This window comes from Phalacrocorax aristotelis, chromosome Z (genome assembly GCF_949628215.1).
Source record: "Phalacrocorax aristotelis chromosome Z, bGulAri2.1, whole genome shotgun sequence".
In the NCBI taxonomy this organism is placed as follows: domain Eukaryota; kingdom Metazoa; phylum Chordata; class Aves; order Suliformes; family Phalacrocoracidae; genus Phalacrocorax; species Phalacrocorax aristotelis.
Window position 1 is genome coordinate 53,458,993 of NC_134311.1, and position 16,149 is coordinate 53,475,141.

Below are 16,149 nucleotides of genomic sequence, written 5' to 3' on the forward strand. Positions count from 1 at the left end.
CCCCAAAATAAACAAAAGAAAGTCATATGATACAAAAATAATCAGTTACAACAAATAATTTACAAATTCCAAACAAAAGCTGAGTTAATAGGTTTCCCAAGTCAGCTAATGTTAAAAAACGACTAACGAGGACTTTCAGCCGTAAATCCCTATGAGGCACATTTAAGATTGATAACAGCATGATGCATCATTTTTCTTGCAGCATAAGAAACTCCTATGACCAGTGATGTTGACTATTATAAGATACAACCTGATCGTCTCTATTTCTATGGAGATTCGTTCTGCTTTGAAATACTGAGTACATTTATATATATATCCCCTCCAACTCCACTCAAACACACAAATGGTCAATGCTTTTCTTGTGCAGTTTAACCCTAAGTGGATTACTATTAGGGATCACTGACACACGTCTTCTTCCAATTTTCCCTGCTTCACAGATGCAGGATTTTACCCACTGCCTGTCTCGGATGTTCTGACAGGCATTGCTCTTCCTGAGGTCCCCTGGCAGTCTGTATCCAGTTGGTAACTGTTTTCTTGTGTGGATGGGTGAGAATTTGACTCCCCTCTGGCATTTGAGTCTTGGTCGGCTGTTTGCTGCTGCAGTAGCTGCCACATAAGGAATTCATACGGTGGTGGCTGTTCATGCTCATTAGTTTCAGGGTTTAACTCTGCACTGCTTTCGCTATACAGAGGTGGAGGGATATTGATGACTTGTTGCTGTTTTAGTATGGAGGCAACTGGCAGTGGAAAGGTCTGTTTTTCAGGATCTGTGCTGTCTTCGTAGGAGGGGGGATAGAAGTCAGGCCTGAAAAAAAAACAAACCAAAAAGAAACACATCATGGTGAAATGTGATGTATCTCAGAGAGCTTGGTTAGATGCTTTGTCTGTTATGTTTCCAAAGTTTAGATGAGGCTTAAACTGTAAATGGAAACCTAAATAGGTTTAGGTCAACGGAATATATTAATATAAAACAGCTGGCATGGCTGGGATCGTTACCTGTGTCTTTCTGCAAAATATTTTACTGAAACACAGCATTCTAAAAGGACAAGCCTTCCCCATGAGAGTTTCCACCTATGCTGTACAAACAGTCATGCTTGTAAGTATTTCAACAAGTGCCCAAGAAAAGTTTGATTTGGAAGAAGAAAGAGATCACTGTCTGGAGTAGGTTAAATTAGTTGGTAATCTGTTATTTCAATAATCATTGTTTTCCACAGTTTTAAAACACATTTGCATGTTTCTGCTTATCTAGCCAAAAAAATGGTTGAATGTTTTTATAGTGCTTTTGGAACACCCATTGCTGATGTTTCTGGTGCAGTTTCCACAACAGTCTAGGGAAAGTAATTTGTATCCAGTGACCCCATTAAAGACTTTTGTCAGGCCTAGCGCCAATCAGTTTAAGAAACTGTCTGTCTCAAGGCATCTGAGCATGACTTTTCTCAGAAATAGCAGGGACAATTACACAAGAAAACTTTAGCAAGGACCATAGAGGGAGCTGAAGCTCCCTGCACCTCATTGGTAATAAGTAATATGAGCAAATATCCCACAGCAACACATCTGGAATTGTCTCTTGAGATGAAACTAATGATGCTCCTTCAGGAGTAACATGAAGCTGGCGTAGCTGCACCTGCTCCCTCCACGCATGGCTTTGCACCACTCTGTGCAACCTGCTGTTTCCTGTAGTATGCGTTACCTTATGTATTTGCACATTGATGCTTGCTCTAGCAAATCCAATTTCAGGCTACACTTGTCTTCACAGGGACATAATAAAATGGCTACATATTTTTTACTTTGTAAAAACCTTGCATTGCTTCTTTCTTCTCACAGTATATTTACAAAACAGCATCCCTCCCTCCCAATTAATCATCAGCAGTACTGCAACACATACCTGTCTATGGTGCTGATAGGTAGCTCTCTACAGCTGGGATTTCTATTGAACATGCTGCTGAAGCCCCTGTATTTCAAGACTTCATGGAAAGTGCTCCAGAAAATGCCAGTCACAAGGAGAAAGAACCCCAAAGCTAACAGGCAATAAAACACCAGTTCATTACTTCCACATCTGCATGTGGAGGAACTTGTGGAAATGCAAAGGACTCCCAGACAGATAAAGGTGAAACCGAGTAAGAGCACAAAAAGGCGAATGAAGGTAAAAACACCTTTTGGCATCTTTCCTAGCAGACGCAGCATTTTGTTCCTGTCTGCTGTTTGTTTGCTGGCTCTCTCAGCTGCGCTTCTCATCCTCATGCACTGGTATTTTATACACTTCAGGATCGACTGGCCTTTGGACAATTAAGAGGAACAGGCAGTTTTAAGCTACTCATTAACTCTTCAAGATACTCATAATCTCTTTTGAGATTAATTTGTAATCTTAAACCAACTTTAAGGAAGGAAACAGAAACTTCCTGCACCATTCCTTTGCCACTGTAATCTCTGGAGTGCATAATGAACCGCTGCATTTGTTGCATGTTATGATTTGCAGCAATTTACACGCTTTGTTAGCTTATGAATGAGACCTGCATTTCTTTGTCTTAAAAAACCCCAACAAACAACAAAAACACTGTTCACAACTCCCTGTTAAAAGTTTGAGGGGAAAATATACTTCTTTCTTCATCATCCATTTTCATCTTTCATTGGATTTTGGTGTCCTTCTGTCTTTAACATGTTATTCAACTGCCTTGATATCTTTATGGTCTTTTGAAAATGGATAGATTTCTAGCTTGCCAATGTGATATAATCAATGAATTTAGTATATAAAATGAACGAAATCAAAATTGCATAATGCCAAAACAGAACATAGGCATACACTAAATCTTCTTCTTTGTCTGCAGGTTCAATTGTACTCTGTTTCCTTTACTGCTATTCTCTTCTCCCTCGCAGCAATTTTAATTGACTGGTTTTCGAAAGGGTCAGTGCTCGAAGCTATTCAGGAACACCTATACTCAGTTTTCCAAATATACGTAGACATTCAGAGATATATATATACCGAAATTCAGAGACGCTTGCTACCAACAGGTTGTAGGCCTAAATATTGCTACCTCCAAAGCAAAAAATCTTTAGAATTAGCCTATGAATTTTCTCTTGGAGAGTATACCCGCTAGTTTTTGACAGGGCATAGCAAACTCCATAATCAGAACTTGACTTGTCTATTAATGCCACCTAATTTGGAACATTACTAATTATGTTTCTGAATATTTTCAACAATGGATTAATGAACCAGACCTTGTCTAGATTTGTTGTAAAATCTCCGTTGCACACAGTAAGGAAATCAGAACAGGGGGCTATTCAAAAAATAGGCTTAGGCTCAAATCTTTATTCAATATTTCAGGTGTTGTTGGGTGATATTCAGTGAGGTGGGTTATGTATGGGTAACAACAAACGATTATGAGAATTTTCTGCCATGGCCTCTAAGAGGGTTTCTTGCTATCTACTTCATTTCACTTCCACAGTCTGGGAGAGCTGTAGGACCTTCTATAATCAAGACAATAAAACTTTCTAATATACTGCTTGGGTCTAGATGCTGTAGGTCATTTATGCAAACCCTGAAAGAGGGAGTCACATTTGATGGGGTGAGGAAGGCTCCAGCTCCTCCTGCTGTAGGCCTTCTCTGCAGGTCGGGAGGCGGAAGCTCTTCACAGGCAATTTCAATAGGGCGCTTGAGCCTAATATCTTCTACTTAGAGAAGATAGTTTTGATTTCTGACTGGCCAGGAGTCCTTGTATCTCATGCGACATTTCACATCTGCTCAACCAGCACTGTATTTTTCTGCCCATGTTTATCCAAATGTGGAGATGTTCATTTACAACAAACCAGAGTATTTATAAGGGAACAGCAGCTGGAATAAAGCTGCCACACATTCTGATCAAGTACAATTATTTCGAGCTCCCACCACCGTTACTGCTTCTTTAGTTCTCAAATGATCTGTGAAGCATTTCTTACTTTTGCTTTCAGGATCTATCAGGATGTCGTCATCAAGAACAAAACTCATAAAACAATATAATCACTAGACAGAATTTTTCTAAGCTAGGTCACTCTTACATCATAGCAAAAGTGAAAACACAGCAAGACCAGCTGCTGCCCTTCCTGGGGAAGGCATTCATGTAAGGAGTGATGTGGGGTGGTTTTCATTTCAGAGCAAAACCCTGCCAAAGTTGAAATAGTAAAAAAATTACCCTGAAATTTGATCTAAAAATGCCCCTTAAGAGAATACAAAGCTAATTTTCTGATCCTTATGATAAGAAAAAACTCCTCTGTATGTTCGTCTGAGTCTTGCAAGTGCATATTTTGTAATGAGCTATAAAATTTTTATCTTTGTGACAGGGAAGTTTACAGTCTATATTGTTCACAGTGAGTTCTTCTGTACTGTGTTTCCTTCTTAGACAAATGGGAGTGAATATTGTGTATTAGTACTTTTAATGGGTTTTAGTTCTTTTATAATGAAGGCTCCCTATAGAGAAGATGAATTCTGCTTGTCATCCCACAGTAAAGGCACAACTTCAAATGATACCTATACTGCTCTGAATCTGGCTGTAAGTGTGACAAGTTCATTTTCCTTGAGCTCTCAGTTCATATGCCTGCACTGCAGGTGGGCTGTGGGCTGCTTTCATGGGGATGCCTACCAGCCATTAACCCTCCATTGTATGACCTTGGGCATTTTCTGGAAGATGTGTTCTGGCAGCCCTTGAGGATGAGCCAGGATGGACATACAGAGGTATATATGATAGATCGCTATCTATACAGATGCAAATATACAGACATTGGCACGGGAGGGAAATGGGCATACACAGATAATAACTGCTGCTCTCTGAGTGGGGATACCATCTCGCTTTTTCTCTCTGTCTTGTCAAGATAGGGCAGCACTGAAGAATATCAGTGTCTGACAGGTACCAGGCTAGGTTCAACAATGAATTTACATGTCTAAGCACTAGGTGTTTCCACCCATAACCATGGGGCAGTGAGCCTAGGAAGCTGATGTTAAGCACCTGCGTACCTTGCATAGTCCATAAAGGAGGGGAGCACCATGGACTGGGACCCAGGGCGGACCTGAGGGGTGTCCAGAAGCTGCCAGAAGAGGCAGTGGGAGGCCATACATAGCAAGCAGGTTTTCTAGACCTGATGCTACTCCAAAACCATGCTGGGCTCTGAATACCACTCACAGGTTGCTCCCCAGCTGCTTAACCTTGAACTGATGGGTATTACAGCATGCAGCTCACACCTCCCTTTACTGTTTAGTAAGGTTACACTGCAAAATACAGAAAAATTCAGCTGCAAAGCAGCTGGTGAACACAACAAACAGGTCCCTTCTCTTAAAGGAGTTGCTCCACTGGAGAAGGCATAAAGTGGAGCAGATTCCCACTGTGATGAGCTGCCACTTAGCACCTGTTGAGGTGTAGGTTTGTCAGGGATCACGGAAAACTGTTAGTTTAGCCACTGCCTTCACAAAATTCAGGTCTTTAAAGGAGGTGGCCCAGTTGTGACAGAGGAAAGCAGCAACGAGGATGGGTAAAGCCCTGTGTTGGGGCTGGGAGTGGGTGCAGGGGAGATGAGAGTGGAGGCTGAGGTCACAAAAGGCAGGTGGGGCACAGCGGGACCCCTCAGACCTGCAGCAGATTTGGTGTTCCTCTGTGCCTGCTCGCCAGCAACAGCTGCTATTCCAGAAAAGTAACTACAAAAGTGTAAGCATGTGACAGAAACACATTAAAACAAACTGTTTAAATAGGCATGTATCTTGCATCTGTCTTGCCTAATAGGAAGTCCAGTGGTTCATCTGCCTGCTAGTGCAGGACTCTCTCCCAGAGCACCTCCCAGATGCTTTGTTTTTTCAAATATTCATGAATTCTCTTCCTGCAATTTGTTTTCCCCATAGGCTAGCAGATCCAGCTCAATTTACATAACATTTTTTCCTGCATAATTTGTACTTTCTCCCTATCTGTTAACATACTTCACTTTACAAAATAATTGGTTTTACTTCTGGTTTTTTTTTGTGTTTCTGATCTTACAGACTACCCACACACAGAAATAGAAAAACTGATTTATTCATGACTGCTATCCAAAGTTCAGGTAATTACTGTTAATTCGCGTCTTCTGTAGCACTTGTCCTTCTGCTACCACATAGTATTTACTGAAATAGTTATGTTGATGAAAACACCTTTTACCTCCTATTTTCTGTTTATTGATCTCTAATCATTGATCAGCTTGTTTTAATTTTATAGCTGGAACATGACAGTATCATATCTGTGGTGATGTAGGCTAAGTTAATTGCTACAGGAAAAGCTGGATGGGAAACTATATTCTGACTATGTGAAAAAAATTTAAGAATTCTATATTCTATACTAGGAAAAATTATTTAAAACGATATTCTAAAAAATCTTTAATGAAGAGGTTACAAAGATTAAATAGTCTTTATAACTCTGAGAAGAATCAAAAGCCCATGACTAGGCTACACCTCACATGGCGGGAAGAACTGGTTTGCATCACAAACTTCAGACTCAGAAGAATAAATTAATTTTCTGACACAACCAGTTCCCTAGCAACTCTAAAAAATTCAAGAGAAGGAAGCAAGGCCTGTCAGTGGCAGCTGTTGGCTCCACAGTATGGTAAAGGCAGAACCTGCTCTCGCCGGGAGGCAGCAGGCTTGCAGTGCGACTACAAGGTGCAGTGAACAGAGGACTGCTCAACTTGCATGAAAGCTGTGGGTGGAGGGGTGACTGGGGAATAAGGGGTTAGTCCCTTGTGGTGCTGGGGGAGAAGAAGAAATAAAGGAGCTCTTTTTATAAGGAAGCTATATATGTGCCAGTTGTATTACATTTGCAGATCTTCCTATTCTTGCAAGCTGTAGAAGTTCGGTGCTTTCTGCAAGGGGTCAGTTAAGTCTACGAACAACAGGCTATGGGTACTTATCCTTGAAAACAGCACTTGATTTCGAATTACTGCATCTCACATAGTAGGTATATAAAGAAAATTGAAGAGAAGATAAGAAGCTGAAATAGCCCCATAATGCAGTTTAATTTTCAGGGTTCCATTATTTTTCTTATTTTCAGTCACTTAAGATTTCCTGTAATGTTGTTTTTGGCCTTTTTCAACTCCCCTAATGTTTTGCAGCTAGGCTGTGAGTGTCTTGGACTGCATCAGGCTGGATGAGCAGATTTCCTATTTCTCTTACAAAACAGGAAGAATGTTGCTTCTAATGAGGATCAGGTGGGAAAAGAGAACAGCTAACATGGTGTAAAGGTTGCCGGGTAGAACTGGCTGCAGACCAAGGTCAAAAGGTAGCAGTCCAGATGCACAAAAAGCACTTCTTAGGAAGTCTGACTGAAGATGGACTTAATGGATGTTCCACTGGATGGTTTGATGACTATGATTGTTTTGCAATTTGCATTTCACTTGGCAAGGTCATTGCTTTTCCTCTATCCTGTTGAAAGCTGTAAGGCAGTTTTCTCACAAATCAGTTGCTAGAATTATTCTACTCAAAAAGAAATTTGTCAAATGATACACATTTTTATGAAAGTTGTGAAACACGAACATGTTTTAAAAAGTACTGATAAAATGGAAAACTTTAAAATCAGAAAATAAAAAAGTAGATATTTTAATGGGAGCATGTGGGATGTAGCAGTATAAGCTGCATATCATATGACAGTACATGATACAGGATGATATCGTATTACAGGTCACATATGCTGCTGCTAATGGAAAGTGGTATTTTGCCAGAAATTTCAAGATTATCTGTTTTGCTCTAGTCTGAAATGTATTTTTAATGAAATGAAAACTCAGAATTTAAACCAGTTTTTGTTTTCTCTTTGCTCACCTTCTTAGCTCACCTTCCTTAGCTAACATGATTTATTGGTAATAATCATGACTCAAAGGTTATCGTACATTGTTGACAATAATTCAGTGCAGATTTACCAGTGGGTCTCTCTTTAGCAACTCTAGTATTTGTTAAAAATTTGCACTTGAGGGCATGGGAAATTATTTTAAGCTCTACAGATACAGTCTCTTCTCCATATCATACCTGAATTAATTACAATGGTTTTGACAGCGTAGGACAGTTTAAGAGTGAAAGAGAGTAGAAGCAATATGAACATCAAAATCTTATTTCACAGAGCTTCCCAGCCTGTGAATTTGATGATCCCTATGCAAACCTAGATATGTGAACACAGCCTTTGTCTTTAAAGATGTTGTGGTGTTACAAAATCTAGCTGCTATTTGTGAATGAGTGATTGAACATAAGGGAAACTGAGTCCAATTTGTTCTGCAAATACTTGAAAGGAGCAGGGATGAAATAATTTGATCAAAAATAGTAAGCTGTAGGATTTTTATTGAGAAATTTCACCAAACGGTTGAGAAGAGCCTACCCGAGAAGTGGGCAGAACAAAAAAACAATAAATACTAATACTTAAAATAAGGAGAAGTTAGATAATAAATTTTAAAATCACTGAGAAAATATTGAGTTTTAACAAATAATATTTTAACAAAAACTTACATTTACTTTTTGGTAACTCACACATTCATGTTTTCCAGGTATTCTTTCCAAATATTATTGTTTTACTTATTTACTAAAACAATGAAATACAGTAATTGTGATAATGTTTTAATAGTTTAGAGTGATGTGAACTGGCTAGTCAGAAAAAATCACACACAAAATGGGACAGTTCCCTAATGAAAGAGAAATTGCCTTTAGCCTATCAGGCTGTTAAATGTATGAGAACTTGAATTCTTTAAAAAAATTGAACTTAATATGAGGAATTCTCAGCAGATGCGATGGCTTCCCTTTTAATCTCTTTCTACAGAATGCTAGCTCCCTGTGCGAAAAAATATATCAATAGACAGTGTTCTTCCATCTGCAAGAAGTTTTAAAGGAAGGCTCTACCAGTTGAAATACAAACACGCTGTATTTGTCTCATACCCCCATCTTTAATACATCTTATACGATATCCAAGAGCCTGAGAAAGCTATGAACAGCACATGCATTCCTATCGACCAGACACTATGGTTCTTTCTGTAGAATTCAGGGTTAAAAATTGTCACAAGTACAGTGAAACAGAAAGCTTCTAAACACACACACCCCCCCAAAAAAAAATCAAAATCACCAAACCAAAGGCTTTGCTATCTTTTTACCTAGGCATAAGAATTAGAGCCATAGATAAGACAGGGTGACTGTCTGTGCAGTGTGAGTTACGGGGTATGTAGGGTGGTCATTTCCATTTTGCCCTTTACCAACCATTTGCTACACAGTGATGCCTCAGGGGCAGTTGTATCTGCATGCCTTCTGAGCAAGAATCAGTTTTACAGCTCTGCTTAGCAAACGTGGATAATTTTGACCCTTCTGAATAAGGATTCTCTGTATGGAAGATAAGTTCCTTGTTCATGCATTTAAACCATAGAAGGTATGTCAACTGAAGTGTTCATTTTACAGAAAGTTTCACAATCCACCATTACATACATAAGGATTTTGGCAGATTTCTAATCATAAATTATTATACAGTCACCAGTTAGTTCAAAAGTAGTGCTATCATATGTAATTAGCTGACTGTATATTTATATATGTATATATATATTTATATATATATTTATATATATATATTTATAAAAATATATATATTTATGTGTATATATTTATACTTATACTTTATAATATTTATATTTATATTTATATTTATATTTATATTTATATTTATATTTATATATTATTTTTCCTGGGAGAAATTTACTTAGGGAGAAAGTGTAAAAGCAATATTTTTCAATCAAAATTTATATGTCAGTCTTACAAAAATCTTCTTTTTTCCTTTCACTCCCCCTACATACTTCATTCATACAGAAGACATTTGTCCTAAGATTAAGCTTCTTTGCTTTTTAAATTGAGATTTAATGGTAAAGTACGTTTTTGTGCAAGGAATCGAGGCAAGACATACAGCTTCTACAGATACTTCCAAACGGACTCAGATAAGCATGCAAACATATGGCATTGCCCATATGCACTGTGCTGCCCTCCTCTAGGAAAGGTGAGGACTACCCTGGGGACTTGTTTAATCTATCTTTAGTTTTACAGTGAGGAAGGCATTGAAGTACAGTCCTGTTGGTACTAATGCCAATTTAGTTAGTTTAGTTATTTAACTGCCAATACAATTTACCGTTGGCAGCAGGAGCAAAACAGATCTTCAGACTTGGCTGTAAGACTTCGTCAGTTTTGTCAAAAGCAGATTAAAAGTGAACTTTAAAGGAACTGCTGATAGCTCTTGTTCTAAAAAAGCACAAAAAGCTTACAGCTAGCTATTTGTCTGCACTGGAAGGTTTAATATTAAGACAAGAATGCCTATTTGCTTTCAAATATGGTTAAATATTATAACACAATTAGATTGAACCTCCTGAGACTCTTCTTATTTGACGTCATTCCAGTAGGTTGGCTAAGGTCTACAATCAAATATCAGATACTAACAAGTAGTTAAGAATTTTATTTTTATCAGTGTAACTTTTCAGAAATTTAAGTAAGCAAGATGCAAAAACCCTGCTAAAGTTTAGAGGAAATATCCTATGACAGAGTTCTACATAAAACCAATCAGTGGTCCCAGGTAGCAAAGTTTTCAAATAATTTTTGTCAATTATTTCAAGAGTGATTCTTTTGTCAGATGCTTTTGTTTGCAAAGGTTTACTCATCTCTGATTTGAGACTGATATCCTCCTGAGGATTCAAGGAGAAGTCTGTTAGGATGGCAGGATCTGAAACACACCACCAGCAGGTACATATAGAAGCTGATAGTCCAATTGCAAAATTGGCTGACTTCACCTCCAGGACGTATCTTTGTTCACCTTGCAGGCTGATACAGAATACTGTACGGGCATTGCTTGTCATGATTTGAAGATGGCTACCCGTAAATGATACTGGAACATATTCAGCTCCAGAAAATGCATATGCAAATTCTGACTTCTTTGTAGATCACCAGCCTTACACTTACAGAAGACTAACAGGCACTTCTCACCTCAGAAGTAACATCTGTTAGGATGGTCACCAGTGGGCTGCAGGAAAGCAGTGGGCCTCTTTTGAAGCCACTGGCTGAGTCCTGCCATCAAGTACCAAGAAGCAGAGTGAACACTATTTCTGGTCAAGGAGATAATACAGACTGAGCTACACACACCTTAAAATACAACCTGTTCTGCAAAAGCATGGTGGTCCAAATTCATCACCATCTCCACTTGCTGTCAGTTTGGCCTTGATGGCTTTATAGAGGAGGTAGAAACTGTGCTTGTGGTCCAGCACCCCACTGCTTATCCCTTCCTGGCATCTATAGCCACAGTGGAAAAAGGTAGCAAAGGTCACCTTTATTCTTTGGGGTATAAAGTTTAGGGAGATTTTAACTGTACAGATAATTGGGGCTGGTAGTAGAAATCCTGAGTAGAACCAGGGCTGGTGGTGATGCTGGAGGCAGAGTCAGTGCTAGTGAGACCATAGGTTGTTTTTATTTTGGACAGATCATTAAGGTATTTGATGCTGATCTGGTGGATGATACGATGACACTAAAAAAGATGCTAGGAATGCCACTGCTTTTGATTGAAAACACAAGGAAGGGAAGGCACAAGAAAAAAGTAGCAAGTTAACAGAAAACTGGAAAAAGAGGGGGAGGGAATAAAGGAAAAGGAACTTTTCCTTTGGAAAACAGCTCAATCAAAAGGAAAGTCTGGATGAGTCAAACAGCTTGAACTTATGACTTAAGAGGAATTGAAGAGTAAATGCAAACAGTATGAAATATGTTCTTAGGAAGGAACAGAAGAAGTAGGGAATGTATTTTGTCCCAGACTGATTGAAGTTCCTAGGAACCAACAGCACTACACAGAGAAAAATAAACACTTTACAGAGAACATTTATGGCTCCACGAGAGGAGGGAGGGAATAAACCTGCAGTACTGCTGATCACAATTGTGGCTCAGTGACCCAGCCACAGTACAGACAGAGGTGACCATAGGAGGCATCAGGAAAGATGTCTTCTGCAGGGATGGAGAAACGTTAACATCCATACGCAAAGGCAATGGTGCCAGGCACAACTTACATTATCCTAGCTGAGGATCCTTTAAGCCTATAGCAGATGCCCAGAAACGCTATTAAGTAAACAGGTGAGTCAACAGCCTGTTGTACAGGAAGCAACTGAAAGTCCTGGACATGTTGTACTTGGCAAAATGAAAGCTGAGAGGCAATATGGCTACTGTCTACAAACACATCAACAAGTGAACACCAAGGGAGAGAAAAAAAGAACTATTAAAATAATTAACGATGAAATCACAAGAAAAAAAGTATTCAAAATAGCCAGGAAGAAGCTTAGACTGGAAATGAGTAGACTTAGAAGAGAGAAATTCTTTATTCACTTCACAAGCAGGAGGGAAAAAAACGTAACAGCTATTAAAATAGATTAATAGAAAGGGACTAAATGCCAGTGAACACAAATCTGCAGTGACTAGTTTCCTTCTCCTGTATTCCCAAGACATTTTGCATAAACAAGCTTCCATAAGAGGAGGATATAAATCCTTTAAGGATTATGAAGTTAACTTATTGATAGTAACAGATGAACCTGAACCAGAGTTTACTGTCTTGTGAACTCATGTAACACACACTACCTAAAATATTGTTGTCTGAGAGAAATTATGTCCATCTTCCTCTTTTCTTCCCAGCATGTTGCCTCCAAAGCAGGAAGGCATGAAAGGCTTTTCAGGGGTATTTTGCCTGCAGAGTTTAAGGTGAAGCTGGTCACTGATTCACTGTGTCAGCATTTAATTCATTTCTGTTGTTGATCATTTGTTCTCTGGAGAAATTAAAAAATGTGAGCTTGTAGCCATACACCAGCAGGACACCTTGCGCTAGCTTGATGGCTAATGCTTTGTTTTCACAGCTAACTCATTAGGACCTGCCTCCCCAGTTCCTTCTTCCCAGATGACAATCCCAGCCAGGACCCATGTCCATCACTGATCACTGTTTCTATCCACCTGATCCATGCTATGTTGCGCAAGTAGGATGTCCCACACTCATGATACCTGTTGCCTTTACTATCGCATTCCAATCATTGACTCTGTTTATTTGTCTGAACCACACCAAAACCTATTAAGAGTACAATTTCAGAGTTTTCACCTCTAGAAATTCAGCTGTTGAGCACTGTCTTTATATTTTCCTTACTGCACGTAGCCAGAACTGGTTCCTCGGTCCAGACACAGCCCCTGGATTTTTCAGGGATGTGTATCTTTCAAAGCCTTCAATAATCTGACCTTGGAGGAGAAGAATTGTATTAAACATTGTGCAGAAGCAATTTAACCTCCACTATTATACTATAGCTCTTCAGCCAGCATAAAACACTACCTGAGGGGCTATGTGCCTACCTCCCAGCTCACAGCCACTGCCCCATGTCCTTCCCAGCCCCTTTCCCTCCCTTCCCATTTGATCTAGCACTCGTGTTCAGATGGCCACTGTGTGAGTCAGAGAAGGGAGTATTTTTTTTTACTCCTTTTTCCTCTGATCTGGCTCATTTTGCACCTGCTCAACTCCTGGATCCAAGTGAAGGAGCAGCTAGAAATGGGCAGCTGGGGCAGGAAAAAGGGTGGAACTTCACCTTTTGGAGTCAATTGTTGATTATGCGCCCACGGGAGAAACAGTTCATACCTATATTCTGGGAAGGGTTTTTTATTTCTCAGATGGAATTGCTGCTTTCTACCTCACATTCTCACTTACTTTCTTTCCCCACCCTGTTCTTTGTCACCACTTCTAGCCTTTCCTGATTCTTACCAATCCTTTTTGCAAAGCCAACTTCCTGCTTTATTGCTGCTGAATTGTTATTTGAAACCAGCTAAGTTTCAGATTTAGTAGCAATAAAGTGTCCAATTTTAGCTCCCCATTATAAAACAGGTATCAATACAGTTGAATGTGTCTAGGTAAGGATGACTCAAACAGCTGCAGCTGGAGCATGTGATGTATGGGAAAAAGCTAGGGGAGGAGGGCTTGTTCAGCCCAGTGAGAGCAGGACAAGGTGTGGAAACTAAAGAAGACTTTCACCACCTGGAGGGACCTTATTGAGAAGACAGAGCCAAACTTTTCTCAGAAGTGAATCAGTAGAAGAAAAAAAGCAAATAGGTAAAAGTTGCAATAAGGAAGCATGGAAGTGGTGCAACTCCGGCACAGACACTATGCAATCTCCATCCTTTTGGACTTTAAAAATTTGGCAACTTGACCTAGCTTTGCAATTAGCCCTGCCTGGAGCAGAAGGCTGGGTTAGGTGACTTCCACAGGTGCCTTCCCAGCCAAGCCCTTCCTTTCTTTGGCATTGTCTAGAAGACAGCAACCTAGTACCTAGGACTTTGAGCATAATTGCCATTATTTATGACAGCAACCATGAGATACTACAAGGTATTTAAATCATATTGCTCTCCTTTCTAGCAGCAAGCTTTTCTCTAACAGCACACTACTGTTTAGCATAAGGATTTTTGTCAGGAGGACTGACGCTTATCACTACAATTCCAAAGTTATGATGCTTGCAGAATATCACCTTCTATTTGTTTGCAATCTTGTAATGTAAGAGACTGCTGTTCACCTTCATTAGTGGAATCATTTAAACAAATCTTAAACACGTTACAATATGTTATGTAGCATTTGTGTTAGTATCAAGCAGCATGTGTAAGTAGGTTTATTATTTTTAACCTGATCAGCTAGTTTATTATATGACACCTGACTTTGGAAACATTGCAGACTATCCCTCCTTTTTAGTATGTTATTTGCTTAATGAAGATAGCTACATTTTAGAGGGAGAGGGTATTCAGTACTTGTATTTTTTCAACATTTTAGAGTATTTTCCACCTTTCTAGTTGACTCCATCCTGTCTGCTTGCAGTCCACTCCCCTGAATTGTACAGATCCTGTTCATGCTTACTGAAAAAGAGAATGCTGCATCCCTTTATCCCTAACCCTTGACTCTGCATATTGCCAAAAGTTGGTATGGTCTCCTGTTCTTGACTTATCCTTCAGTACCTCTTTACTTTCTAATTTGCTTTGCCGTCAGCTTCATTTAACTAATTTTCTGACTTTCTTCTGGACTATTTCCTCTGGAAATGCTGGGGCCAGCAAAGACAATCTACAAATTATCAACGAGAAGTATGACAGAGAACATGTTCGTACAAGAAAGTGCATCGACAATCTTTACGGGGTTTGGTTGTTGGAAACTTTGCTCTTTGAATTCTCAGGTACAAAACACCTCGGCATGTGAAGAGTTCTCTTCTGATAAGCATCATTTTAACTCTGCTATTATTCTTCAGACTTGTGATGTTCAGCAAATTATAATGTTTTGCTGAAAACAAACATCAGTTTTTAAGAGGAAAATGAGAGCTCTTTGAAATTACTTGTTATCCTTAAATGTGGAACATCTGCACATAAACTGTAAGACTCCCGTTTAGATCTTAGGTTTGGGGAGAGAGGAGGGAAGACCATACGACTGTATTAAAATTGGTCAAAACTTCGGTTCATTGCAGAAGACCAGATCAGTATCTACACTATCTAAAGCATACCTGCAGAAGATTGCTGCCATCCAGTAATTGCTTAGGTTCTATGAGCCAGTGTCCCCTAAAATCCTGTTTTGGTGTAAGGCTAAATTTGAGAGCAAGGCTGTGGACACATGTTTGTAAGCCCTCCACCCACAGTGGAAGGAAATGAAACCATGACACTCAAATACAGAACTACACATGAAACTAACTCAAACACAAAATGCATTAAAACAAGTAAGTTATTTACCATTTTTAAAATAGCTAATCCCACCAAAGAAGCTTGCCACCATCACAGCCAATTACATAAAACAACTGTTGAATTCACTGTGTAAATTACAAAATCAGAATGAAGAGGTAAAGCTCTCAGTACAGTCTCAGCACTAAAGTTCCACCTAATACTCTAGATTTTGAAGTCACAACCAAGTGGCAAATTTGGGAGTTTTTAAAAATTACTTTTATATTTCTCCTGCTTATGGAAACACGAAAGATGTGAAGAAATTAGAGAATTACATGCTATTCAAATTTTTGCGCACTGGGCACAGTACAAATGCACTAGGTCTTCTAAAAAAAAGCCATAAAATGGAAGCTTTCTCATCTGAGCTATTTAAGACACCTAAGCAAAAGTGATAAAATACTGTTCAACTTTGAACAACTGAC

At 39.2% G+C, this 16,149-nt stretch overlaps 1 protein-coding gene across 1 annotated transcript; it reads right to left on the bottom strand.

Annotated features, from left to right (window-relative positions):
• Window positions 1-346: 346 nt before the first annotated feature.
• TMEM252 (transmembrane protein 252) lies at window positions 347-2,235 on the bottom strand. Its single transcript, XM_075079655.1, has 2 exons — window positions 1,886-2,235; window positions 347-805 (listed from the first exon to the last, which is right to left on the bottom strand). The coding sequence occupies exons 1-2, from the start codon at window positions 2,233-2,235 to the stop codon at window positions 448-450; spliced, it is 708 nt and encodes a 235-aa protein (XP_074935756.1). The 3' UTR covers window positions 347-447.
• Window positions 2,236-16,149: the final 13,914 nt, after the last annotated feature.

Excerpts from the sequence above, each read along its gene's own strand:
- TMEM252 (XM_075079655.1), bottom strand. The coding sequence starts at position 2,235 with ATGAGAAGCGCAGCTGAGAGAGCCAGCAAACAAACAGCAGACAGGAAC. Across the intron at positions 806-1,885 it reads CCTATCAGCACCATAGACAG|GCCTGACTTCTATCCCCCCT; the intron begins GTATGTGTTGCA and ends TTTTTTTTTCAG.